The sequence below is a fragment of the Populus trichocarpa genome, chromosome 4, assembly GCF_000002775.5.
Source record: "Populus trichocarpa isolate Nisqually-1 chromosome 4, P.trichocarpa_v4.1, whole genome shotgun sequence".
NCBI lineage: Eukaryota > Viridiplantae > Streptophyta > Magnoliopsida > Malpighiales > Salicaceae > Populus > Populus trichocarpa.
Genome location: NC_037288.2, coordinates 5,563,909 through 5,590,534, shown reverse-complemented (window position 1 = coordinate 5,590,534; position 26,626 = coordinate 5,563,909). Strand labels below are relative to the sequence as shown.

At 35.3% G+C, this 26,626-nt stretch overlaps 1 protein-coding gene across 1 annotated transcript; it reads right to left on the bottom strand.

Moving 5' to 3' along the window:
- Nucleotides 1-196: 196 nt before the first annotated feature.
- Nucleotides 197-7,287, bottom strand: LOC7470183 (uncharacterized). The gene is made up of 11 exons (XM_024598770.2): nucleotides 7,106-7,287; nucleotides 6,825-6,998; nucleotides 6,685-6,743; nucleotides 6,273-6,338; nucleotides 6,028-6,135; nucleotides 5,453-5,519; nucleotides 4,425-4,509; nucleotides 2,946-3,106; nucleotides 2,414-2,515; nucleotides 1,364-1,586; nucleotides 197-594 (listed from the first exon to the last, which is right to left on the bottom strand). Exons 1-11 carry the CDS (start codon nucleotides 7,142-7,144, stop codon nucleotides 461-463), a joined length of 1,218 nt encoding a protein of 405 aa, XP_024454538.1. The 5' UTR covers nucleotides 7,145-7,287; the 3' UTR covers nucleotides 197-460.
- Between the last annotated feature and the right edge of the window lie 19,339 nt (nucleotides 7,288-26,626).

The window sequence follows — 26,626 nt, the reverse complement described above, 5'->3', positions numbered from 1 at the left end:
CTTAGGCTGCTTTATATCCTTTGAACTCGGCTGTCTGTCCACCCATGATTCTGTCCACCCATGATTCAGGTTAGGTAGGTTTGTTAGAGAATAATATAAATTATATTTTAAGATCTCATTTATATATTATTTTCTAACCAGATAAGTTAAAAAACACCATCTTTGGCTGAAAACACAGTCAGATTCGCCAATCAACTAAAACCAAACCTCTCATGAAACTACTACATAACACAAGCATCTGTCCTTGATAGTCCAAAGGCTGCCTGCAACATGGTTTATTGACCAATTTGGAAGCTAATTGAAATCAATATTAAATGTTAATCCAAAAAATAAGAACTGCAGACAACTCCTGCGTCCCTGACCACATCAAGTTTAACAATGGTGATACTAATGAGAGAAAACAAGAAATCCAGAAACATTACAGGTAGCTATTTAGAAGAATGATTAACAATGCATGCCTTCATTGGAGTATCTGACTGCCGTAATCAGCATTGAATTTGTCATAGCGATGGGCGTGGAGATGAGCAGATGGCCTTGTGTTCTTCAAAGCCGTCTCTATATCCTCAGGTCTGATTGGCCCAACTTTCGGCAACTCTGCAGGCTCACAACTATTCAGTTGATGTATGATGATAAATTAATTGGGCATACAGATTTCACAAGCGAAAAAAGAGTACTCAACAATACAGAATGTGTTCTCTTCAAAAAGGTGGTTGAAAATGTTAAGCGCTATGGAACCAGATATGAACAATATCAGGTGTTCGTATCAACCAGGTAATATATACGTGTTAAGGAAAGAAAAGCAAAAAGGAGAAGCTGAACATTTCTTTATATACAGAATCATGGTGTCAGTTCTTTGTTCATCGCACTCTCTTTCTTCCCTGGAAAATGGTATGGATGACACTGCATCGGTTACCTAGAACTGAAAATGAAAAGGAAATTGAAAAGAAAAGAGGAGTTGACAGCATTCTTTTTCCAAAACGTTGGACTTTCCCTTTCATGGAGGAGAAATATATCTCAGTGGAATTTCACTAGGGCTCCACACAGACTTGCCAAAGAAAAGAAAAATTAATTATTTCCATCTCACACCTTTAAAGCAGCCGTGCTTCACAATGATAGGTAATAGGGAGGGTCAGTGTCTCATAAGAAATGACACGAGTTAGCTAGTTGGCAATACAGACAGGGATGGAAACAGCAGAGAAAAATGATCTGTTTTGGTAAGAAAAGTCATGCTCAAGAAGGGCACCGCCCTTTTATATATCCCTCCTATGGGATACAAGAACTCATAGTTATTTTCAATTTGTTAGAATTCATTTAAGCATTTTCTGAATGTCATTTAAGATAATGCATGCGAGAAATCACTTACCATCCTCAGGCACTACTTCCTCTGTGTCTTCAAGGAGAGTCATTATGCGTCTCAATGGTTGCATGGCAGCCTCTTTGCATAATAGCCGAATATCTGAACCAGAAAAACCTTCTGTTCTTTCCACCAACAAATCATAAGGAAGCTTCTCCTCATCGGGCTGTGATGGCAGGAGTTCTTCAAACATGGCTGCTCTAGCTTCTGGTTCTGGAAGGGGTACAAGAATCTTAATTTTAATTGGTCAACAGAAAACTATTTAAATGATAGACCAAACGTTGGTGACATGTTTTGTTCCTTTGTTTTCGACTAAAGATGTGCAACAGCTAAATAACAATGAGAACAAGAGGGAAAAGGTTAGAGATGAAATATCCACCAATCCTGGCATGATTTATATCAAGCCACAGCAAGCCAACACTAAAAAATAAAGTGAATTATAATTTAGTCCCTGTGTTTCTGGTGATATTGAAGTTAGTCCTAGTTGTGCAAATCATAAGCTAGTCCCTTGACCAAAGTTGGACTGCAAATTATTTTTTAAATTTATAAATTGTCCGTTTTAAATGCATTTTTTATTTTGCATGTACTAGATAGATTGGAAATTTTGATTAGAAACCAAGGACATTTAAGGAAAAAAAACAATTAAATTGTCATGAAAAACCAATACAAGGACCAAGTTAGTTACAAATATGAAAATACAAGGACTCAATGTTGGGTTTCTTAAACCAAAGGAATTAGCAAATTATTTCACCAAAAACATACAGATCAAATAATAATTTATTCTAAAAACTACAAAAGGTGGTGCCAATAACTTGTAAGCTTCGAGATATCTCTGTTTTGTGAGGTAGAACTGCCTATATCTTTTAAACCAAGAACAGGGGTGCGGTGCAAACCTACGCCTTTAAATTGTAAGAAGGAGCAACTCTCAACTCACAAGAGCACATACTGTCTAAAGGCAGGCTTTAATTAGTGTAGTGTGCCATCCAAAAATAGTTGTAGATCTAACTCTGTTCACTATTTAGTAAGCTTAGCACTTTAGCAGAAAATATCAAAGGATACTCGCTTCTCAAGACGCCGGAGCATAGCTGCATCCAACTCCCAAGGGAGATTAGTCGCTGCCAAAACAAAAACGAGCTCGTTTGTGCGATTCAAACCATCCATCTGCAATCTAATCAAATTGATCAATTTATGCAGAAAAGCAGCAGAAACCATTAATCATTTCATTTCCAAATTGAGATATAAATTGAGAGCAGAATTTGACATAACATGCAATGGAAGAAGTGAAATGCTGAATTTTCAAATGCAGCACCTGGCAAAATCCATCAGGATAATGCTGGTAAATATGATTTAGAATTAAGGGAATCAGAACACTGGTAAGGGAATTGATGCAAGACAGAACCACCATGAAATGACATTAACAACAACACCAGTGCCAGTGCTTGAAATGGGAGCACAAAAGGGCACAACACAGAATAATGCCATATTGATTAGAAACATTCATGCACAAACACAAATATAGAGGTGTCTATGCACTCACAAGCAGGTGCATATGCGCGAACAAAACAGTATGCTTTAAGGAAACAAACATCACCTGTATGAGCAGTTCGGTCTTCAAACGCCTACTTGCTTCATGCTCACTGCGAGCTTCACCACGTTGACTGATAATAGCATCGATTTCATCAAGAAATATAGTTGATGGTGCATGGTGCCTAGCAAGCTCAAATAACACCTTTATTAACTTCTCTGAATCACCTGCAATGTGTACAAAATTTACGTTTCTGATTCACTTTCAGTATGATGACAGTGAATAGTTTGCAATTCAGGGGAAAAAATAACTTATACTGAATATTTGAGATTTTCTCTACTCCCTTTCTCTCCCTCAAAGATTAGTTGCTTGATAACAAGAAGAACAACAAGAACTGAAAATTGGGTAGCAGTTGGCTTCACTTCAATGCGATGTAAAATTACAACTATAAAATGCAAATAGAAATATTTTGGTATTTTTTCCGGGAGAAAACATAGGTCACAAAATATAGACCATCCAAATAAGACAACAATTTGGCTTTCTTATCTACCACCATCACATCATGAAAGCACAGACAGATGCAACCACCAGCCTAGAAAAACTTATGTGACTTTCTCAATTCATATCTATTGTGTGGCTTTCATCCATGAGTTTCTGCGATCTTTACCAACTTCCTCTTTTAATCGGAAAGTTTTAAGCCTATCACCTGGATTTTCTTTTTCTGTCAATTAGTTTCTGATGACCATTTGTTCTAAAACCACCATACTGGAGTTGGGGGGGGGGGGGACCAAATAGGACAGATTCATTCTATCACCTGGAATTTCTTTTTTCCTGTGAATTAGTTTCTGTTGAACATTTGTTCTAACAACACCATACAGGAGTTAGGGGAAAAAACCTATACTACAGAGATTCATTAAATTCACCCAAAACCAGTTCAGAACTTATTTCATAATTCCTAAAGATGTGAAGAACAGCAATCCTTGGTGCCTTCGCAAGTCTTACAACTTCATTTAGTTTGATGCCTTATCAGTACTTCACCAGAAACTGGCACTCGTTCCCATTTTTAATGACAACAATAAAATCAGGACTACTAATCAATACATTTTTTCATGCCAAAGATAAAATCAGGATAACTAATCCAAAGCATGGCAATGTCTAATTATCGTATAGATGACACCTGCAGGGAAATAGAGGTGGTATGCAACTGCTGAACAGTAAGACTGGATTCCATCTAGAGCTGAAGCCCAAACAAATCCATCAATTCATTGTAATGTAGCTATGGATAGAAAAGATCATCCTTTCATCACTTATAAAACCCCAAATACATAATCAGATTGCTCAACCAAATGTAATTTTCACAGGTATTGCATACATGACAACAATAACATCCATTAATATGTTGATAATATTTATCCTCAAAGGCCTAGGAACTTATATAATCACAAGTCACGTCAAAAGAAAGTTAATCATGCTTTATTTCTCCATACAAAATAGTTGATATATTTCAGATTCTAAACAACATAATAAAAAAGTTCCCAAACATACCCCGCCACTTGCTAACCACTGAAGATGCTGAAATATTGAAAAATGTGGTTTTGCACTCTGTAGCAACCGCCTTCGCAAGCATTGTCTAAAACATAAATATCAAAACTTATATAGCAATAAAAATATCATAAAAAAAAAAAAAGCAAGCTCAAGAACCAGCAAGATATGACATGTTTTGACATTGAAAATGGTTATTTTCTTATTAACCTAGAATTTTTCTCTCTTGAATCACGGACCCTTCAAACATATCATTGGACAAAATACAACATTTCAATTCCAAAGACATGTTTTGACAAACAAATTTCCATAAACACATGATAGCACCTAATCAGACAACTCACTCAAGAGAGAAGAGTTCATAAGAGAGGCTGAATGGAGGTTGAGGGTGGGGGGCGAGGAGCACCATTGCAGCATTGTCATGTAAAAGTACATGCAATGGAAATCCAAACTGTTCTTCTCATGAATGACCTCGACTCATCATATGGGGCACTTTGCATCCAGTCAATGGGAGATGTACATACTATTGCCTTTATACTTCCTTTTACATGAATAATGATCCCCAAATTCCTTTCCTAGATTCTTTATATGCCATAAAAAGATTTCCTTTACCATATGCCAACTTTCATCCAAATTTCAATATACTATGTCGTTCAGGAAAATGACAGCATAGGACACGGTCTTTCCAAATTTTTCTAACAGAAAATAAATGAAAAAGTTTTGCTGTTGCATCTAAATCATTACGGTTTACAACCCATACATTTAATATGGAAAAAAAGAAGGAAAAAACCTACAAAAGTAATCCAAGTTTCAATATAACTACCTGTTCAACATCCTCATATGAAAAAACTCAACCCCACACCCCAACACACGCACAAATAAAAACCAGAAAGAAAACTATATGTGCATCTCTAAAAATATTTTAACAAGAGAAAGAGAAGACAAGAATTCTATAAAGGGAATGGAATATATTTTTAAATGAAATACTAGATCAAATAGCACTATAAACAATAAATACAAAGTTCACAAACCTTTCCTGTCCCTGGAGGGCCAAAAAGAAGAATGCCTTTCCATGGCGACAGAAGACCAGTGAAGTATCTGTTAAAGGAGAGGGCAGGTTAACTGTGAGATGTAAACTTCAAAGACCTAAATCAGATAGTGGTAAAGCACATTGATAGAATGTTAACAAATACACATTTCTGCGATGGAAGTCTGCCAAACAGGCAAACACATTAAATCAGATACATAAGCACTATTAGAGGTTGCCCACAAAATTCCTTAAATCTGAAGAGCATCAAAATCATACTTCTATAGCATGCTAAAGAAGTGTTTAAGTTTCATACAATATTAGCTAGCTAGTCTTAAATTTGAAGTAACTTTAGCAGTAGCTCAGACATCGGTAATTATCTATATCACCCTTTGAAAACAGAGACAGACAAGAAAATTCTCAAGGCATGTGCCATATAAGAAGAAGGGTGGAATTTTGAAATTTCTTTCCACCGCATAACGGGGAATCGACAAATTCATCACAAAAGAAGGCTGGCTTAAGATAAATTTGTGTGTTACTCTAATGAAGTGAACAAAAGCTTTCATTAGCATGACCTACTTGGGATATTTTATCGGCATTACTACTGCTTCTTTCAGTAAACGTTTTGCATTCTCCAGCCCCTTAATGCTTTCCCACTTGACATCTGGACTCCCGCGAATGATGTCCCTGTACAAAATAAAACAAAATGCATGGTCTAAACATTCAGAGTATTGAAGTCAAAACGTAAAATCATGGACACCCAGACAATACAAACATAACATGCACCAACTATCTAATGCAACACTTGCAACAGAATCAATTACCTGCATAAACTCTCGGCCAATGCACGTGTTTCAGCAGAATCAAAAGCAGGAAGCAAAGACTTCTTTCTGGAAATGAAAAACAAAAAATCAGTGAATTCTCGAGGCAAAAGGCAGTTAGCTAGTTCTTGCAAACATTAAAGTAACAATGATTTTAGCCTGTCCAACATTAATTGCAGAGCTCAAAGGTCAAATAAGATAACTTTAAGAAAATTAAAACTTCTTTGCCAATTCATTTAGTTCTACATGAGAGTCTGTTAAATGGAAACATTTCGGCAAAATAATTGCAAAGCCACATTGCCAATATATCATATCTTTAACATGCAAAGGCATAAGATCTGTTATTCTTTCCCAAGAATCATCAAGCACCATAAATAAATAAATAAAAAATTGAAAACCCAATCACTTCACTTACGGTCTTTCATTAACTCCATTAGACAAAACTCCGTTCGAATGTGTTGTTGAGTTCCCATACTGAAATCACATTACAACAAATTCATTGTTGACATATTGCAAAAAATAGCTTAAAACAAATCTAAAAATAAAAGGCAATACTTGGTTTCTGTACTGCTCATAAATGGCCATATCTGAAGAATTATTGACATGACCATTTCCATTCGATGCTACTACTGTTGTTTGACCGTTTTGCTGCGAATCCGATGCTGCTTCTGCTTCTGCTGCTGCTGCCTTTTTTCTCCCAAACTTACCATCATAAAATGTTTTAAAATCCTGAACACACACATTAGTAACTTAAAATTCTTAACAACTTTGAAATTAACATTGATCTGATTATATTCTTAAGTGATGATGATGATGAAGGCGGAGTGGAGTGGCACCTGAAAAGACCAGCGAGTGACAGAAGGTTCATCGGCCATTACTTACTGATTGAGAAACACCAGATATGGAGATATAGAGACAGAGAGATCTGTCTAGCAGAAATATATATAAAAAAAAAAAATCTTCTCTCCTTTCTGAGCCTCTGCTTATTGCGGTTTAACTTCAATGCAGTAGTAGTAACATTTACAAGATTTTTTTATTTAATATTTTTTTATTTTTTTGGAAATCTCCCAAATTAACCCATCTCGTTCCGATTTCATCCCATTGAACTTAATTGTAAGAAAATATAGCCTCTACCTATACAGAAATCCATCTCATTTTATTTACAATTTAATTTAATTGAATTTAATAAACAAAATTTGACCAATATAGGAAAAACTTGACAAAGCTTCTTTTTTTTTTTTTTTCATAGGACCTTGTTTACCAAATTGAGACAAATACCAAGGCAAAACTAGATGTTATCTTCTCTTTTTTTAAAAAAAATTATTTAAATAAACGAACTTTATCTTTTAGAATCCAAAGGTTTCCGTTAAAATTTATAGAGAAATATGATGAAAAATATAATTTACAGCTAATTATTATACATAAACAAAAAAAATAGTGCTTTTCTATAATTATTAATCTTATAAGTGTAATGAGTATTGTAGTGGTGGTAAATATGTAATTTTATTATAAAAAAGATTTGCTTAGATTGTTTTCCTTATTTATTTTATAATTGACATATTTATAACTTTATATCTATTTATCATTTTTTTATCTTTTTTTTCTGTATTTTTTTTCCTTTTTCTACTTTACCTTTTTTTTAAAGAAAATTATTATTTTATATTTTTTATATTTAAAATATTTATCACTCTATACTTTTTCTATTTATATCATTCATTTTATTCTTATTTTTATTCTTTTATAATTTGTTTATGAAATTTTTCCTTCTTTGTTTCTATACACTTGTTTTTTTGAAAAATTATTATAACAAAAACAACTAAAATCAAAAGCAAAATCCATATAGTTTCACTTACATTTTCTTATTCATTAATAACCTTTTTGTCCTTCTAAAAAAGAAATATGTGATAGATGAATTAACCTGCATGCTTGAAAAATAATTTAAAAGAAAAAAGAAAATGTACATAGTGGAAAATTTTAAATTAAATTGAGGGGGGGCTAGATTGTAATTGAAAAAGTAAAGAAAGAGGTGGAAGTTGAGGAAGGGATAAATAATAGGTGTAAGAAATTTAGGGGACTTCATATAATACAAGAAGAGTTGAAATATATAAATAGAAAAAAAAAAAGAAGAAGAGGAAAAGCCTCCATTTTACTCTATGGCCGAATGCTTGCAGTAAGAAAGGAGAGAAGAAATTGAGAAAGCAAAAGGAAAAACCCAACAAAACTTACATGCACCATTACTAAAGATTAGATTAAGTTATTAAAACAAGGAAATAGAATATATATATTTTGGAGTGAGATTTTGTCTTCCGCTTCTGCAAAATTTGGTATTTCGTCAGTTTCTGCAATTATTTTGGTATTTCGTCTTCCCTTCAGCTTTTGCAATTTGGTATTTCCGTTCAGTTTCTTCAAATTTGTTTTGTGTTTTGGAGTAATCGTATAACTTTGAGAAAATATTTGTTTAGTTTCTGCAATCTCTGTTCAGTTTTTGCAATTTGGTATTTTGTTTTCCGCTGCTTTTGCATTCTGGTTCTCTGTGATTGTTGATTATGGCTATTGAAAGAGATGATTCGCTTCAGTCTGTGAGTGTGAGGTTGGATGGGAAGAACTATTCGTATTGGGGCTATGTAATGAGAAATTTTCTTAAGGGTAAGAAGATGTGGGGATATGTTAGTGGAACTTATGTGGTACCTAAGAATACTGAAGAAGGAGATACTGTTTCGATAGATGCATGGGAAGCAAACAATGCAAAGATCATTACTTAGATCAACAATTATGTTGAGCATTCTATAGGTACACAGTTGGCAAAGTATGAGACAACAAAGGAGGTTTGGGATCATCTGCAACGGTTATTCATGCAATCAAATTTTGCAAAACAGTATCAGTTACAGAATGACATACGAGCTCTTCACCAGAAGAATATGAGTATTCAGGAGTTCTATTCTGCCATGACATATCTTTGGGATCAATTGGCTCTTACAGAATCGGCAGAATTAAAAGCATGTGGTGCTTATATTGAACGTAGAGAGCAGCAACGATTGGTACAATTTTTAACAGCACTTCGCAGTGATTTCGAAGGACTTAGATGTTCAATTCTGCATCATTCTCCACTGCCTTCTGTTTACTCTGTTGTCAGTGAGTTATTGGCTGAAGAAATACGTCTTCAGTCTTATTCTGAAAAGGGAATTCTTTCTGCTTCAAATCCTTCTGTACTAGCAGTACCTTCTAAACCATTCTCTAATCATCAGAACAAGCCTTACACAAGGGTTAGCTTCGATGAGTGCAGTTTCTGTAAGCAGAAAGGTCATTGGAAGGCTCAGTGTCCTAAGTTGAGACAGCATAATCAAGCTTGGAAGTCTGGCAGTCAGTCACAATCTAATGCTCATCGATCACCTTAGGGTTATAAACCACCACACCACAATACTGCAGCAGTAGCTTCCCCAGGCTCTATTACCGATCCTAATACTTTGGCTGAGCAATTTCAGAAGTTTCTCTCCTTGCAGCCACAAACAATGTCCGCTTCTTCCATAGGTCAGTTGCCTCATAGTTTCTCAGGTATGTCACACTTTGAATGGGTCTTAGATTCTGGTGCTTCCCATCATATGTCTCCAGATTCCTCATCTTTTACCTAAGTGTCCCCTTTGTCCTCCATTCCTGTTATGACTGCTGATGGCACTCTTATGCCCTTAGCAGGTGTTGGTTCTGTTGTCACACCTCACTTGTCTCTCCCTAATGTTTATCTTATTCCAAAACTCAAATTGAATCTTGCGTCTGTTGGTCAAATATGTGATTCTGGTGATTATTTAGTCATGTTTTCTGGTTCTTTTTGTTGTGTACAGGATTTGCAGTCTTAGAAGCTGATTGGGACAGGCCGTAGGGAGAATGGACTATATATTTTGGATGAGTTAAAAGTGCCAGTTGCTGCTGCTGCTGCTACTACTACTGCTGATTTGTCTTCCTTTCGTTTGAGTCTTTCATCTTCTAGTTTTTATTTATGGCATTCCCGTCTAGGTCATGTTTCGTCTTCTCGTTTGAGATTTTTAGCATCCACAGGAGCTTTAGGAAATTTGAAAACTTGTGACATTTCTGATTGTAGTGGATGTAAACTGGCAAAATTTTCTGCTTTACCTTTTAATAGAAGTATTTATGTTTCATCTTCACCATTTGACTTGATTCATTCTGATGTATGGGGACCTTCTCCTGTTTCCATAAAAGAAGGGTCTCGATATTATGTCTCTTTTATTGATGATCATACTCGTTATTGTTGGGTTTATTTAATGAAACATCGTTCTGAATTCTTTGAGATATATGCAGCTTTTAGAGCTCTTATCAAAACTCAACATTCTGCTGTGATCAAATGCTTTAGGTGTGATTTGGGTGGGGAATACACCTCTAATAAATTTTGGCAAATGGTTGCCTTAGATGGAACCATCCACCAAACTTCATGTACAGATACTCCTGAACAAAATGGTGTAGCTGAAAGAAAACATAGGCACATTGTCGAAACTGCTCGTTCTCTCTTGTTGTCTGCTTTTGTTCCTAGTGAGTTTTGGGGAGAAGCTGTTATTACTGCTGTAAGTTTGATTAATACAATTCCATCTTCTCATAGTTTGGGTCTATCTCCTTTTGAAAAGTTATATGGGTATGTCCCTGATTATTCCTCATTTAGAGTCTTTGGTTGTACTTGTTTCGTTCTTCGTCCTCATGTAGAACGCAGTAAGCTATCCTCTCGATCCGCTATTTGTGTCTTTCTGGGTTATGGTGAAGGTAAAAAGGGGTATCGTTGTTTTGATCCAATAACTCAGAAACTTTATGTGTCTCATCATGTTGTCTTCCTTGAGCATATACCTTTCTTTTCTATTCCATTCACTACTCATAGCCTGACAAAATCTGATCTTATTCATATAGATCTTTTTTCTGAGGATTCTGGTAATGATACCTCTCCCTATGTTCGATCAATTTGTACTCATAACTTTGCAGGTACTGGTACTTTACTCTCTGGCACACCTGAAGCTCCATTATCATCTACAGCCCCTCAAACTTCATCTGAGATTGTGGATCCACCTCCACGTCAGTCCATCCGCATTCGTAAGTCCACAAAACTACCAGATTTTGCTTATTCTTGTTATTCTTCATCATTTACTTCCTTTTTAGCTTCTATTCATTGTCTCTTTGAGCCCTCTTCCTATAAAGAGGCAATTCTTGATCCACTTTGGCAGCAAGCTATGGATGAGGAACTTTCTGCTTTGCATAAGACAGATACTTGGGATCTGGTTCCTCTACCTCCTGGTAAGAGTGTTGTTGGTTGTCGTTGGGTGTATAAGATCAAGACTAATTCTGATGGGTCTATTGAGCGATACAAAGCTAGGCTGGTTGCAAAAGGATACTCTCAACAGTATGGTATGGACTATGAGGAGACATTTATCTCGGTTGCAAAAATGACTACTATTCGAACTCTTATTGCCGTAACTTCGATTCGTCAGTGGCATATTTCTCAGCTTGATGTTAAAAATGCATTCTTGAATGGAGATCTTCAAGAAGAAGTTTATATGGCACCCCCTCCTGGTATTTCACATGACTCTGGATATGTTTGTAAGCTTAAGAAAGCATTATATGGTCTCAAACAAGCACCTCGTGCTTGGTTTGAGAAATTCTCTATTGTGATCTCGTCTCTTAGCTTTGTTTCTAGCAGTCATGATTCTGCTCTTTTTATTAAGTGCACTGATGCAGGGCGTATCATTCTGTCTTTATATGTTGATGACATGATTATTACTAGTGATGATATTGATAGTATTTCAGTTTTGAAGACAGAGTTGGCTAGACGATTTGAAATGAAGGATTTGGGTTATCTTCGATATTTCCTGGGTATTGAGGTAGCATACTCACCTAGAGGTTACCTTCTTTCTCAGTTGAAATATGTTACAGATATTCTTGAGCGGGCTAGACTTACTGATAATAATACTGTAGATACTCCTATTGAGGTTAACACAAGGTACTCTTCTTCTGATGGTTTACCTTTGATAGATCCTACTTTATACCGCACTATTGTTGTGAGTTTGGTATATCTCACCATTACTCGTCCAGATATTGCATATGCTGTTCATGTTGTTAGTCAGTTTGTTGCTTCTCCTACTACTATTCACTGGGCAGCTGTTCTTCGTATTTTGCGATATCTTCGGGGTACAGTTTTTCAGAGTCTTTTACTTTCATCCACCTCTTCCTTGGAGTTGCGTGCATACTCTGATGCTGATCATGGTAGTGATCCCACAGACCGCAAATCTGTTACCGGGTTCTGTATCTTTTTAGGTGATTCTCTTATTTCTTGAAAGAGCAAGAAACAATCTATTGTTTCTCAATCATCCACCGAAGCAGAATATCATGCCATGGCATCTACTACCAAAGAGATTGTTTGGTTACGTTGGTTACTTGGTGATATGGGAATTTCCTTTTCTCATCCTACTCCTATGTATTGTGACAACCAGAGTTCTATTCAGATTGCTCATAACTCGGTTTTTCATGAGCGCACTAAGCACATTGAGATAGATTGTCATCTTACTCGTCATCATCTCAAACATGGCACCATTGCTTTGCCTTTTGTTCCTTCTTCCTTGCAGATTGCAGATTTCTTTACCAAGGCGCATTCCATCTCTCGTTTTCATTTTCTAGTTGGCAAACTCTCGATGCTTGTAGTTGCCGCATCGTGAGTTTGAGGGGAGATGTTAAATAATATTTATGTAGTCTTATTTATTAAGGGTAGAATAGTACTTTCAGTTTGACCTATATATACTTTATTTGTATTTAGGTTAAGACTAAGCATTCATAATATACAGATTATTCAGAATTCTAGCCTCCTTTCTTTCTTTGATCTCAATTAATTTAACAGATTTGACTCTGATTTGCATGCAGCTATAATTTCCATGTATGGTGGGTTACCATTCTGGAGTGTAGTAGCCGTTGGAGTATTTTCCCTACAATCTTGGATGTTGGCGTGACAGGAGTTGATCAAGATTTGGTCAGGGGATGTTGTGATGTGGTCAGGGAATGCTGTGATGCTGCTGCTGCTACTGCTTCGGTGATGCTGCTGTTGCTGCTGCTCTTGTGATGTTGCTGTTGCAGAGTTTTGATTTATGAAGCTGCATAGAGATAAAGGAGATGGGATAGTGTTGTTTGCTGCTGCTTCTGCTGTATTATTGCTAATAGAGACGTGAAGTTGAGTAAAGGTTAGAGCTTTTTCATCAGGAGAGCAGCTTTAGGATTCACTGCAAGTCCTAAAGTCAATAGCTTTTTCAAGGAGGAGAGGCTCAGACGTTGACACCACGCTCATTAGCCCATCTTCATCGTTACAGCTATAGCCTTCCTCTCGTTGCAACTCACTATTAATTTTTTTCTCTATCAAACCCATGTTCTCTCTTTGATATACACATAAGGCGTGGATTTCTCTGGTGCGTTTTCATCCCTTTAATGCATATCCTTTTTCTTTTCTTGTTGCATTACATTGTGTTCATGTTGTTGCCTTGATAATAAACTAAGAATGGGGTTTGGAGGTTTGGTTGAAAAGCAATGTTTTTACATTTAAGATGGTTTTAATTACATCTGTTTTCTAGAATAGGTGCACCTAGTTTAAGGAAGAAAGAGAGTGATGTTTATGTTTCTTTATAATGCTTGGATGATAATATAATCAAATAATTGATGTTTTTTTTTTCAAGAGTAGGAGTGTTAAAATAATAAATAACCTAACAAAACTAGGGTCAATCCATAAAGAGATTAAGAATATAAAATCACAAACAATAAAAAAAAACAGAGTTAAAGAGGTCTAAAAGATATGATATTAATGTAAAGATTTAATATAGATAAAATAATTGTCAATGTTAGAGGATCCACTAATGATATTTCAAATAAGTATAGTCTAAACTATTTCTATTATTCAACTGAAAACCATACAAAAAAGGTTCCAATTGGATAATTTATCATTAATGATTCATTTCCAGTTATTAACATGATTATATTAATTATCTTTAATTATCTTATTTGAGTAACACCAATATTTGTAAACATTGTCAAGTATTCATGGCGTTAACTTATGTCAATATAATCAAGATCTTTTCATAGCACATGTGTCAGTTCTCTATGCAGTAGGTTAGGAAAGAATCAAGTATTTGTTGTGTTAATAATTATACAATACGAATCAAGACTCACCACTTAACAAGTAGGGTATTATGATTAATTAAGATAACAATTATAACATATGTTAATAGCAAACTTTCTTGAATTTAAACATTAAAGTTTATGTTAAGTTTGTACTATATTTATTCTTGTACCATTGGTGTGACACTTTCACATTGGCAAATATAAACTTAACTAAATACAATTAAGAATAAAAATATAAATAAATAAGATAAAAACATAACTATGATATAAATTAATTAGGTATAATAAAGAAAATGATAAACATAAACAAGAGATCATTAATAATATAACATTAAATAAAACTTGAATATTACAAAAATACAAACTTTCACATTGGCAAATATAAACTTAACTAAATACAATTAAGAATAAAAATATAAATAAATAAGATAAAAACATAACTATGATATAAATTAATTAGGTATAATAAAGAAAATGATAAGCATAAACAAGAGATCATTAATAATATAACATGAAATAAAACTTGAATATTACAAAAATAAAAAGAAAGAAATCAAGAGCATGAATCTTGATCTAAAAACTAAGATGTCTAAATGAGTGGATAATGTCTTTTTTTGTAGGCTAAAATTTAAACTATTGATATGATAATGAGATTGTTGAATTGATAATGTGGTATTTTAGTTAAATAGTAGTGAATTCAAAACTACTAGTGAAATGTAGAAGTTCTAATCTTACATAAGAGTTAGCCTATTATATATAATGGTTACAATCATTTAATTTAATGACATGAATGGAAGAGGACAAAAAAAGAAAACTAACAAAATTCAAACAACTTTGAATAATTTGTTTATTATTTTTTCCAATAGTTGAGTTACTTACAAATTTAGGCAATTAAGGTTTCTGTATGAATGTTTTTTAATAAGTGAAAATGAGTGAATATTAGTCATAAATAAAATCAATTGGTTTGTGGTTTTATTTATTGATGTGTATTTATAAGTGATAAAAATTTAGGTAGTCTCTCGTATATGGGAGATGCTACCACATGTTTTTTAAAATCGAATATAATAAGAATGTTATTACCTTTTTTATGTTTTAGTTTGTTTAGATGATGAAAAGAATGTCATTAGTGAGGAATACAAACAAGAGTGCTACTGGTTCTTCTAGTAGCGCTTATAATGACCATGAGTCGCTAAGAGTTGACTATGACTAATCACCTGAAGCACAAACACCCTCTCTCAACGCAGGCTCGTCGAGTGCGATGCCGTCTCACAGAGGGGGTGCGAGCCGACGCGATGTCGTCTGGCGACGGCGGAGGCTCTTGTCGTGCCTCCTATATGAGGTGTTGTGTGTTGGGAAAGATTTTTGGATTTAATCATAAAATTATGATTAATGTTTAGGAGTCGCCACCTAGTATTATGGTCACTAGGAACCTATGGTCTGCGAGAGTCTGGGTAAAGGACTGATTGTGCAAGGGGAAGACGCATCACCCCCAGTGCACCCTACCTAAGGTAAGCTGCATTGTTGTTTGATTGTTTGTTCTAAGTCGGGTTTCTATTCGTTGGTCTTTTCTAAGGTTCAAGGTAGATCTCTCTTTATGAGAGAGTCTCTACCTTATCAGGTTAAATACTAACCATTCTAAAGTCTGAAGTTTAGCATCACATTTTTACACCTCGTATCTTTAATACTTGATGGTGTACTTTATCATGTAATTTTACACCCCATAATTATTAAAGTCTACATCTGGATCCTAAAAAAAAGATTGGAAAAAGATTTTTGACATGTTGGCCAAATCCTAATGGATAATCATAAACTTGTTACGATATCCATTTTGCATTTTAAAACGTGAAAAAAGATGCAATCTTTGTTTTTATGAAGATATGCTTGGAAAAATTTTAGAATTTGGTCGTATGCATGAAAATATTTTTTTTTGTTTTTGAAAGGGAAAATTAATTTAAACGTTTTTGAGATTTTTTTTTAAATGTTTTGAATATTTTTTTTGAAATATTTCGGAGAAAACCGGGTATTTTAATACCGGATTTGTATTTTACAGTGTAAATATACAACTCGATATTATGCAAAAGTGGTAGAAAAATATTTGAGAAAATCACAATTTTTTGAAATGATTTTCTTGAAAATTTTTGGATTTGTTTTTTTTTTAAATAAATATAGTCCACTGCATGAACAGTGGACGCGAATTATAATTCACGCCCACCGTTCATGCATGAACAATAGGAATTCACGTCTACTATTCACATTGTGAGCAGAGACAATGGAGGATAAGAAGAAGAAGAAGAAAGGGAAGAGAAGAAAGCTACCTGGCGCGGTCGCGGTCTGGTCGTGGAGGACGACATGCGGTGGTGAGGCCGGTGGTTGGAGCTGGTTGCAGGTGGTAGAGCAAGAAGAAAGAAGGAGAAGAAAATCTGCAGGAGAGAGAGAGGGATCGATGGTGTATGCTTTGCCGGTAGTGAGGAGTTCAGGCGACCACTGGTAATGGAGACGGTGACGAAACGACGGTGGTTGGAATGGTGGTGGCCGAAGGCCACGGTGGAGAGAGAGGGAGAGGAAAGAGAGAAAAATTGCAGAAACAAGGGAAAATGGCTGGTTTTTGTCTGACTTTGGACCTGATTTTCTCCTCTCTCAGGCCATGAAATCCACCTCTATTTATAGGCGGTGGAAGAGGGCAATCTTGTCTACACTGGGTAAAAATTTCACCCCTTGATTCAGTTGGGAAGGATCCCAACCATTGGTTCAAAGTAGGCATGGTGCACTGTCAAATCTGCAGCTGCAGGTTGCCTGAGTTGGCCTCTTTGGGGTGGTGCCACGTCCGTTTCTTTGCCAATAAGCCGATGACGACCATACCCAGACATAGAGGGATGTCTTATGATCTATTTCGTGCAAGTTTTGTTAAATTTGGTGGACGTTAGGTACATTAAATGCACATGCAAAGTAAGTAACTGGACCAGCTTTTTCGGAAAAAAAATGAAGAAGATAATGAACAGTGACCAGACGACGTGTCATCTGGTCCTCTCTGTTTTTTTTTTATACTCAAAACGGCGCCGTTTTAGGTTTGAATTAGGGATTTCTCCGAAGTTCAAAGCAGTGCTCCAACTTTCAATTTTGTGCAATTTTGATTTAATGCAATTAAACCCTTGCCGAACTTCAATTGGAACCCTGGATTTACACGCCTTTTGCACATTGGTCCTTGGTTTTGGATTTATGCAATTTAACCCCTAATTGACCATTAAGCTTTCAATATCTTCAATTTCACCCCCGGTTTTTGTCAATGAAGCACCTAAATTTTGGCGCCTTTTGCAGATTGGTCCTTGGCCGCGAATTTCTTCAATTTTGACCCTAATTGACCCCAAAACTTCAATTTTCTTGCAATTTTGCCCCTAATTTCAATCAATTAACTTGGTAAAAATTAAATTTGGCCTCTTAAAATTCAAATCTTCTCAATTACGCCCAAATTAGGCTCCCAAACTTAATGTTTCACCAATTAAGCCTCAAATAAAATTAATTTGACCCATTTATAGTATAATTAAGTCTTTATACTTAATTAAATCCTTCAATTGGACCCAAATTAATTCTTAAACATAATTAAAATTTAATTTGGCCCATGATTAAATCAAATTGGCCTATTAAAAATTAAATTATGTCCTTGAACTTAATTTTTATGCAAATTCGTCCAATAATCATTCAATTTGACCTTGAATTTGCATTGTTTCTCCATTTTTTGGCATAATGGGGTACAATTAGGCCTTGAATCTCCTCCAAAATTGCAGCTTGATTCCCCGGTTTGCTTTCTCCACGTTGCCAACCTTTATTATTATTATTATTATTATTTTAATTTTTTTTTAAAAGGTGATTTTTTAGGAATAACCCAGAATTAGGTTATGACAATTATTATTATTATTATGACAATTATTATTATTATTATTATTAAATTCAATTTGTTTTTTATTTAAAAAAACTAATTATTTTATGAAAATGATGTGTAAGGAAATTTTTTACTAGGACGAGGTTGACAACACTGTTGTCAGTAGGTTGTGGGAGAATCACAACATTATTAGATAAGATTGAACTCAAAATGTTCTATTTTCTTTAAATGTTCAAATTTTATTTTTTTATTTCTGGTTAGAGGCGTAGAAAAATTCAAAGAAATATACAAAAAAAAGAGGTCTTCTAGGCTTGAAAGACGTGGCTATAGATTTCAGACATTTGCACGCCTTAGAGGCTATTTAGAAAGCTTATATCCAACACATGATGTCTGACCATTTTGTATGGTAGTCGCAATCCGATGTGGAGAACGAGAGCAAGGAGATTCATGGTTCAATTACCACACTCACTAGCAGATCCATTCCATTCTTTTCGTATGTGAAGTAGATGATATGATTTTGTTTTTTTACATATATATTTTTTTAAAATTGTTATTTTATATGAAAATATTTAACAAATAGTAGCTACCTTTTGCAAGCTACGGTTCTTGGATGCGATCCAAGATGGATTGATCTTTTTGTTGAAACTCATATGAAATAAAGACCATCAAAAAATGGTATAGCAGCTCGTGGATAGCTGATCTTAGAAGTTCATGGTAAGTTAGATTTCAATAGTTTTTTTCTTAATTTAAATTTATTGACTTGTTTTTAAAAAAAATATATAACACCCAATTGCAAGAGAGATAAGAGGATGATCTTTCAACCAATTTGAAACTCAATCTGGATTTATGGTTGGAGGCTGGATTGTTCGATGGACTCGATAGAAATTGAGTTTATGGTATCTTAAACACTATGGCAAAGGATATACAGACGGGCTGTACTATTTTGACCACTAGTTTCTAACAATTAGGTTCGATCATCCAATCTTTGGATATCTAGGCGATTGTATTATGTCAGTAATATGCCATACTAACAAAAGGAATTATCAATAAAATGATGTCAATGATTTTTTTTTCTTGACATGTTTTTTTCATCTGTAAATTCATCATTGATTATATTACCGACAAAATGATCGACATAATAAAAATTACCGATGATATGTTTTCTGACTACTAATTACCTTCTATGATTCCATTAGTGAATTTTTTTTCCTGAAAAAACCAGTGTTGTAATACCGATAGAATATTTTGTTGGTATTTTGCAATATCCTGGATGTGTCTATCCGTTTTACTATTTTTAGCATTTATATTATTATTGTATATTTTTGTGAATATATGAGTTGTTAGGCCCATCATTGTGTTGTCCCTAAGAGAATGATGCCGACAAAGAGCTTTTGAGGTGTAATAATATTGGTCTTCTATACTATGTGATAAGGTTGAGAGGACTGTTTATGGATTTGATTCACTGCTTTATTCGATTTGTAATGATTTTATCACGGTGTGGACTTGTATTTGCTGTGTTGTTATGCCATGCTTGATGTGTAGATTGTTATTGATATGATTCTTGTATTTCAAATTATGATTGTTAGCTTACCTTATGCGTTTTTATTGGAAATCATTAAAAAAAAAACTATTGATTTTATTCATTTAATGATGATTAATTTTCAAAATTGATTTAGAATCATTGTTGGTTAATTTTTAATTTAACTGAAATGAATTGCTTAAATTAACTTTAAAATAATTTGTGATTCATTTAAGTCAAGTCGCCAAAATTTATTTTTTAAAACCTTTGATAGTTTATTTTCTTTCATTTTGAATAATTTCTTCCTAAAGATTTTATAACTTGTGCTAGTTAATTTTTTTATTGCCCCCAAGCTTGATCATGCCCTCAAGTGTTCAAATCGGGTTTAGGGATGAGGCTATGTGAAGGAAGGTTTGGCCAGGAGTTGTTTTCATGCAGAAATTTTGGAATTTCAAAGCTATTCTAGACACAGAAATCATTTTGACATTGATTCAAAGCAAACTCATTCTGAAGAAATTCAAGTGATTCATATGGAGAGGTTTTCAGATGTGATGAAAACTTTTTATTTTGCTTTTGGTGAAAAATATGAAGTGACATTTGGCTGGTCGAAATGGTTCAAGATTTAATATGAGAGTTTCAAAGAACCAGTCTTGAAAGCATTCATTTTATTTGCATAAATAATGATTTGGTTCACATGAGAAAGCATTGCCTATCGATCCAGATTGATTGCCTTTGATCAGAAAGGGCTTGATTAGGCACGTAATGTAGGCTTGGGCTATTGGTTATGAAGAAAAATGATATTTACAGACTCAAAAGGTGTTTAAGGGATTTCAAGACTAAGGATCACTTGTGCTTGTTTCCTGACCTTTTGTCTTTTGAATTATCTTTCTAAAATAATCTATCGTGCCCCCCAATGTTGGGCTTGAGCTCTTTCTCTTTGTTTTTGTTTTTGTTTTCTTCATTTGATTTTGAGCATCATTGTATTCAGTTATTTTTGTGAGAAGCTCAATTTTTTTTGGACCTTTTGGTTTTTTCTTCATGCCCCCAACTTTGTTTGGACACTTTTGATGATTGAGAATTTTCTTTTATGCCCCCCATTGTTGTTTGGGCACTTTCAATCATTGAGGTTTTTTCTATGTCTCTTGCACTTGCCCCTAGTGTGGGGTGTGATCCTAGCCAAGGTTATTTATCTCAAGAAAAGCATTAGGCTCAAAAGGGGACTGCAAATGATATATTTTAGCCTCGTGAACGGATTATCAAAAATGGCCTTTCCTCATCTCAAACACATGCACTTTGGATCGGTAAGCCTTGCTTTCATGCGAGTATGCAACGTGATTTCTCATTATTCATTCAAATAAAACTCAACTTTGGAGTCACTTCATGGTGTTTTGTTTGTTTGTTTTTTTTTTTTGGGTTTTTTAGGTGTATGGTTAGCTTTCTAAGGAATCACCCGAATTTCCAGAACTTGTTTGTTTGAACAAACACCAATATGATTTCTGTTTTGTACTTAACTTTGAATTCCCAAAAATCCTTGTGAACATGTATGATCATGCATAGCTTTGGAAGAAAAGGGAAACACGCCCAAAGATTTTTGGCGCAATGGTTTCATGCTTAAAGGTTATGTTCAATGTGTTATTTGCATGAAACAACAAACAAAAATGAAGGTATGTTATAAGTACATGATCTTATTAACAATAAGGGCTCACTTGACAAGGAATTTGTTGTGGAATTTTAAGCCAAGTTACCAACAAAAAACTGGAACAAGTTGAAACAAAAATCAAGAAGTTTTGCGGGCATGATCAAATAGAGGTAGTTTTTTTTTTTTTTTTTGCAGAACAAGAATAGGCTCCATTATGCACCGGTGGTGCAATTCCCCTTTGGTCAACCTTCCCACCAAAGCTTTTGCAGAAATACATGATTGTGTCGAGGCTCTTGACTACGTTTGCCCTCAATTTCTTCGGGCAAAGTCATTGTTGGGTTTTGAACAAAGATGATAGGTCGGTTGGGAAGAACTTTCCTAGAGTTATTTTTCAGTATTTGCTCAAGTAAGCTAGAGGCGAGTCATACATGCCTTCAGAAACTCCAACTCTTCTTAAAAATGGACGTTACAGCGAGCACACTCTTCATCTTCCGTGTTTTTCGCTCAAAATTAGGTGTCGTAGACTCGTAGGGGGCTTACTTTTCATTCTGGTGCATGCATGACAAATGTATGAACATGAAATCTATATGATGAACTCGCCCTTCAAGGGGTGACAATATGGTCGTAACTCTTGTATGATGGAACAAGAATTGTGATTTTTGCCCAAACTCTATAATGAAAATTTTCTGAGTGACGGCCATTGTGTCACCCACAAGTCTTGAGTTCAAGATGCTTCAAGAAGGGTTTGCCCTGATGCAAATAACGATAGCACATACAACCTAAGGACAGGTTCTATTCATTATGTGAACATGGGTAGGTTTTCTACCTGGTCTCAAAAGGGTCTTATATCTGCCCAGTGACGATCTTCGTAAAGACAGTATAGGGGCGTTGCAAGAAATAGTTAAGGTACGTATACCCACCATTTCCAAGCAAGCACTCATATATGAGTTCGGTTTTTCACGCATCTGAACCCTGACCAATAGTCATAGGGCAGATCGCTAATTCACCACCTAACTTAGAAGCTTATGTGTGCTTTCAAAAATAAATACAGGTGATGCATGAAACAATTCTAAAGATGCATGGATAAAACAAGACAAAAATGCAAAAACTTAAACACATCAAATACACAAAGCTTAGTCCAATATTGTTAGAAACAGTACCTTTCCTAGTGGAGTCGCCATTCTGTCGCACGTCAAAAATCTGCGCGGCATCGGCTGGCGATTTTTTCTTCGTTATGCTTGCTTTGATTGGTTCGTTGGAGTCGCCACCTAGTAATTTATTGAGGGCTACTAGGAAACTGGATGTACTGGTCTTGTCAGAGATTCGCGGGTAAGGGACTGGTTGTAGTTAGAGAAGGTATTAACACCCCTAACGCACCTTACCTGAGGTAAGCTGCTTCGTGATTTTAACGTGTTAAAAAAAGTTTTAAAATTTTATCTTTTCATCGGATATTAGAAATACAACTTACGTAGTCCAATATTGTTAGAAACAGTACCTTCCCTAGTGGAGTCGCCATTCTGTCGCACGTCAAAAATCCGCGCGGCATCGGCTGGCGATTTTTTCTTCGTTATGCTTGCTTTGATTGGTTCGTTGGAGTCGCCACCTAGTAATTTATTGAGGGCTACTAGGAAACTGGATGTACTGGTCTTGTCAGAGATTCGCGGGTAAGGGACTGGTTGTAGTTAGAGAAGGTATTAACACCCCTAACGTACCTTGCCTGAGGTAAGCTGCTTCGTGATTTTAACGTGTTAAAAAAAGTTTTAAAATTTTATCTTTTCATCGGATATTAGAAATACAACTTACATATAAGTTAATAATTCTTGACCGTGATCCAATCAAAATATTAAATTCTTCTTTAATCTTTGCAACTTTATCATAAACAAAAAACATCCATAAAAAAAAAAACATACAAACACACACATACACTTTCACTATTTCTTTTCTTTTCTTTTCTTTTCCTTATCTTTTTTTCTTCCATGTTTACAAAATACAAAAACTCAAAACTAAACAAATATTACCTTAAACAAAAATTACATTAAACAATTCTAAAATTACAAAACAGCCATTCAAAAATCCATAACGGTGCTGGGACCAGTTCTGTGAAGCCAAAGGACAGCAGGAACAGTGGCGGCGCGTTGTTCCACGCGCCACCATCATTGGCGGCGTGTGGGTTCACGCGCCGTCGCAAGAAACTCCAGAAACAGGGGGGATCTGGATTGACTTCTTCTTCTCAGTCTCCCTATGCCGGCGGTGACCTGCAAAGCAACCGAAAACACCACATGCAGTTGATTTTAATTTTTCTTTCTTTTTCGGATCTGTTTCGGTCTTCTCCTTTTCAGATCTGCATCACCGCAGATCTTTTGTTTGTTTACATCTTCTTCTCCTTCGCTTCAGGTGGCCGGCAGTTGGGCGGCGCTGCAATGTTCAGAGGGCGACGGTGAATCTGTGGGGCTGTTGCTGATGGCTGAATGGAAGGGAGGCCGGATGGTTCGATCTGTGAGGGAGGAGCTCGGCTGCTGCTGTGATGAGCTCTGTTCGTTGGCCGGTTGCTGTTGATACGACCGGAGGAGACAAAAATGTGGCGGCTGTGGCTTGGAGAGAGAAGGGAGAAAAACTGTGAGCGGGGAAGGTGAAGGTCTGTGTGCAGGGAGGCTGAAGGGTGAGGCTTGTGTTCGGCGGCTGAGGAAGAAGAAAATCAAAAGGGAGGGGTTCGGGGCTGTGTTTGGGCTGAGTGAGAATGAAAAATCACCAGGGGGGAGCTGGCGAGAGGAAAGGAAACAGTGATGGAGGGGCGAGGGGGAGTTCTCTGGTCTGTCTTTGGCAAGGAAAAAGAGGGAAGGACGACGCTGGTTTAGGTGGTGTTTGGTTGAGGGGGGTGAGCGGCGGCTTGTGGAAGAAGAAGAAAAAGGGTTCAGCTGTGTGGGGTTTAAAAATTCCAGCCGGGGGGGCGGCTGTTTGGAAAGAGATAGGGTTAGGTTTAGTGTTTGGGTTTTTTATGTTTTTTTTTAAATGTGCAAAATTGCTCCCCCTCCTTTGTGTGTGTTGAAGACCAGTATTTATAGGCAAAAATGTTGCTAGGTTTCCAAACTTGGTCCCTCAACTTCTTTCTTTTTGTAAATTTTTTTTGTATTTTTTTTAAAAACGAGCAATATCAACGTCTACTTAATGAGGAAAATCAATGATTTTAAAAATAACGCATGAAAAGTTGCACGCGTTTGAAAGACCTTTGAAAATTTAAATTCTTTTTAGACGACACTGAAAATGCTAAAAACGACGCAAATATATTAAAAAGTATTTTTTTTGGATTTTCGATGTTTTTCTCTATTTTTGGATTTTTCTGAAAAATTATCAAAACATGGGTCAAAAATTGGGTAGCAACAATTCATATGATGCAGTAGATGGAATGTTGATACATCTTTTCGATGGTGAAGCCTAAAAACATTTTAATATGGTGTATTCTTAGTTTTCAGTGGAACCAAGAAACATGCATCTTGGGTTATGTATAAGTGGATTATTTAGGTAATTTGCTACTCCTTATTCTTGTTGGCCGGTGATACTCACGGTTTATAATTTGCCATCAGAGATGTGTATGAGGTTAGAGTTCATGTTTTTATCTACAACCATATCTGGTCTTAATAGTCCAGGTTAGAATATAAATGTTTGTCTTCATCTATTGATTGATGAATTGAAGTAGTTGTGATCATCCGGGGTTTTGACATATGATATATCGAGGAAACAAAATTTCAAGATGAAAGCAGCAAGGTCTTCACGTTAACAAATGGCGGTAAAGCATCTTGATTGCTATAGGTGATTCTTGCCAATAGATCATAAGTATAGAAAGAACAGAAAATACTTCTTTGTTAGTAGAGTTGAAAGGGATGTTGCATCGCCGTTACTGTCAGGTAAATAATTGTATGACGTGGTGTCAGAGTACGATGACATTGTGTTTGGTTTTCAATTCGATAAGCAGAAGTTTTTTGGTTTTGATTTGACTCACAATTGTGTAAAGCGATGTATTTTCTAGGAGCTTTTTTATTGGAAAACCAATCTCTTCCACCATAACCTTGATGTCATGCACATTAAAAAGATCATGTTTGAAAATATTTTCAACATAGTTATGGACGTGAAAAGGAAGACAAAGGACAACATCAAGGCTAAAATAAATATATCTTTGTTTTGTCACCATAAAAATATAAGGTTGGTTTATGATGGATCACAGGTCACAAAGCCCAATGCCAACTTCGCCTTAGATAACAATGCACAATTACTTGTCTACCAGGCTTAAGAGTCTGCATTTTCCTGATGGACATGCTTCAAACATATAAGGTTAGTGAATTTGAAGGATTGCATATTGTATGAAATAAAGAGTCATGACTATCATGTGTTTATGCAAACACTCATTCCACTAAATTACCAGGATTTATTGCCAAAGAGGATATGAGATACACTCACGAAGATCAATCACTTCTTTAGAGATATATACTCCAACAACTTGCAGACACAACACATAGAGAGGCTTGAAACAAATATCATCCAAACAATTTGCAACCTTGAGATGATATTTTCTTCATTGTTCTTTGACTTAATAGAGCATCTACCCATACATCTACCATTTAAGGCAAAAATTAAAGGCTCAGTCCAATATAGATGGATGTATCTATTCAAGAGATTAAGGATTACACATATATCGTAATTAAAATTCAATTGTCTTTTTTCAAAAATTCAAAACATTCATTTAATTTCATGCAGGTACTTGTTCAACCTTAAGAGAAAAGTAAAAAACAAGGCGCGGGTTGAGGCTTTAATATATGAGACTTATATTGCTGAAGAGATCTCAACATTTATCTTGTACTATTTTGAGCCTCATTTGAAAACAAGAATCAATTGCATTCCAGTATATGATAACAGTGGGGAAATGCCTTCGAGTGAGAACTTGCCAATATTCTCCCATCCTAGATGACTCGTATAAAAAAATGTTCTGAGGATAAGGTATTTTTGACAAAAATAAAATTCAGACAAACATATAATTATGTACTATTTAGCTGCGGTGAACTTATTCCTTTTATTCAGTAAGTATAATACTCCACATGTTGTTACTTTCAAACAATTTATCTCTCAAACTATCATAAACTAATATATTGTTGAATTCCTTGTAGGTAACATCGTCAATTTTTACT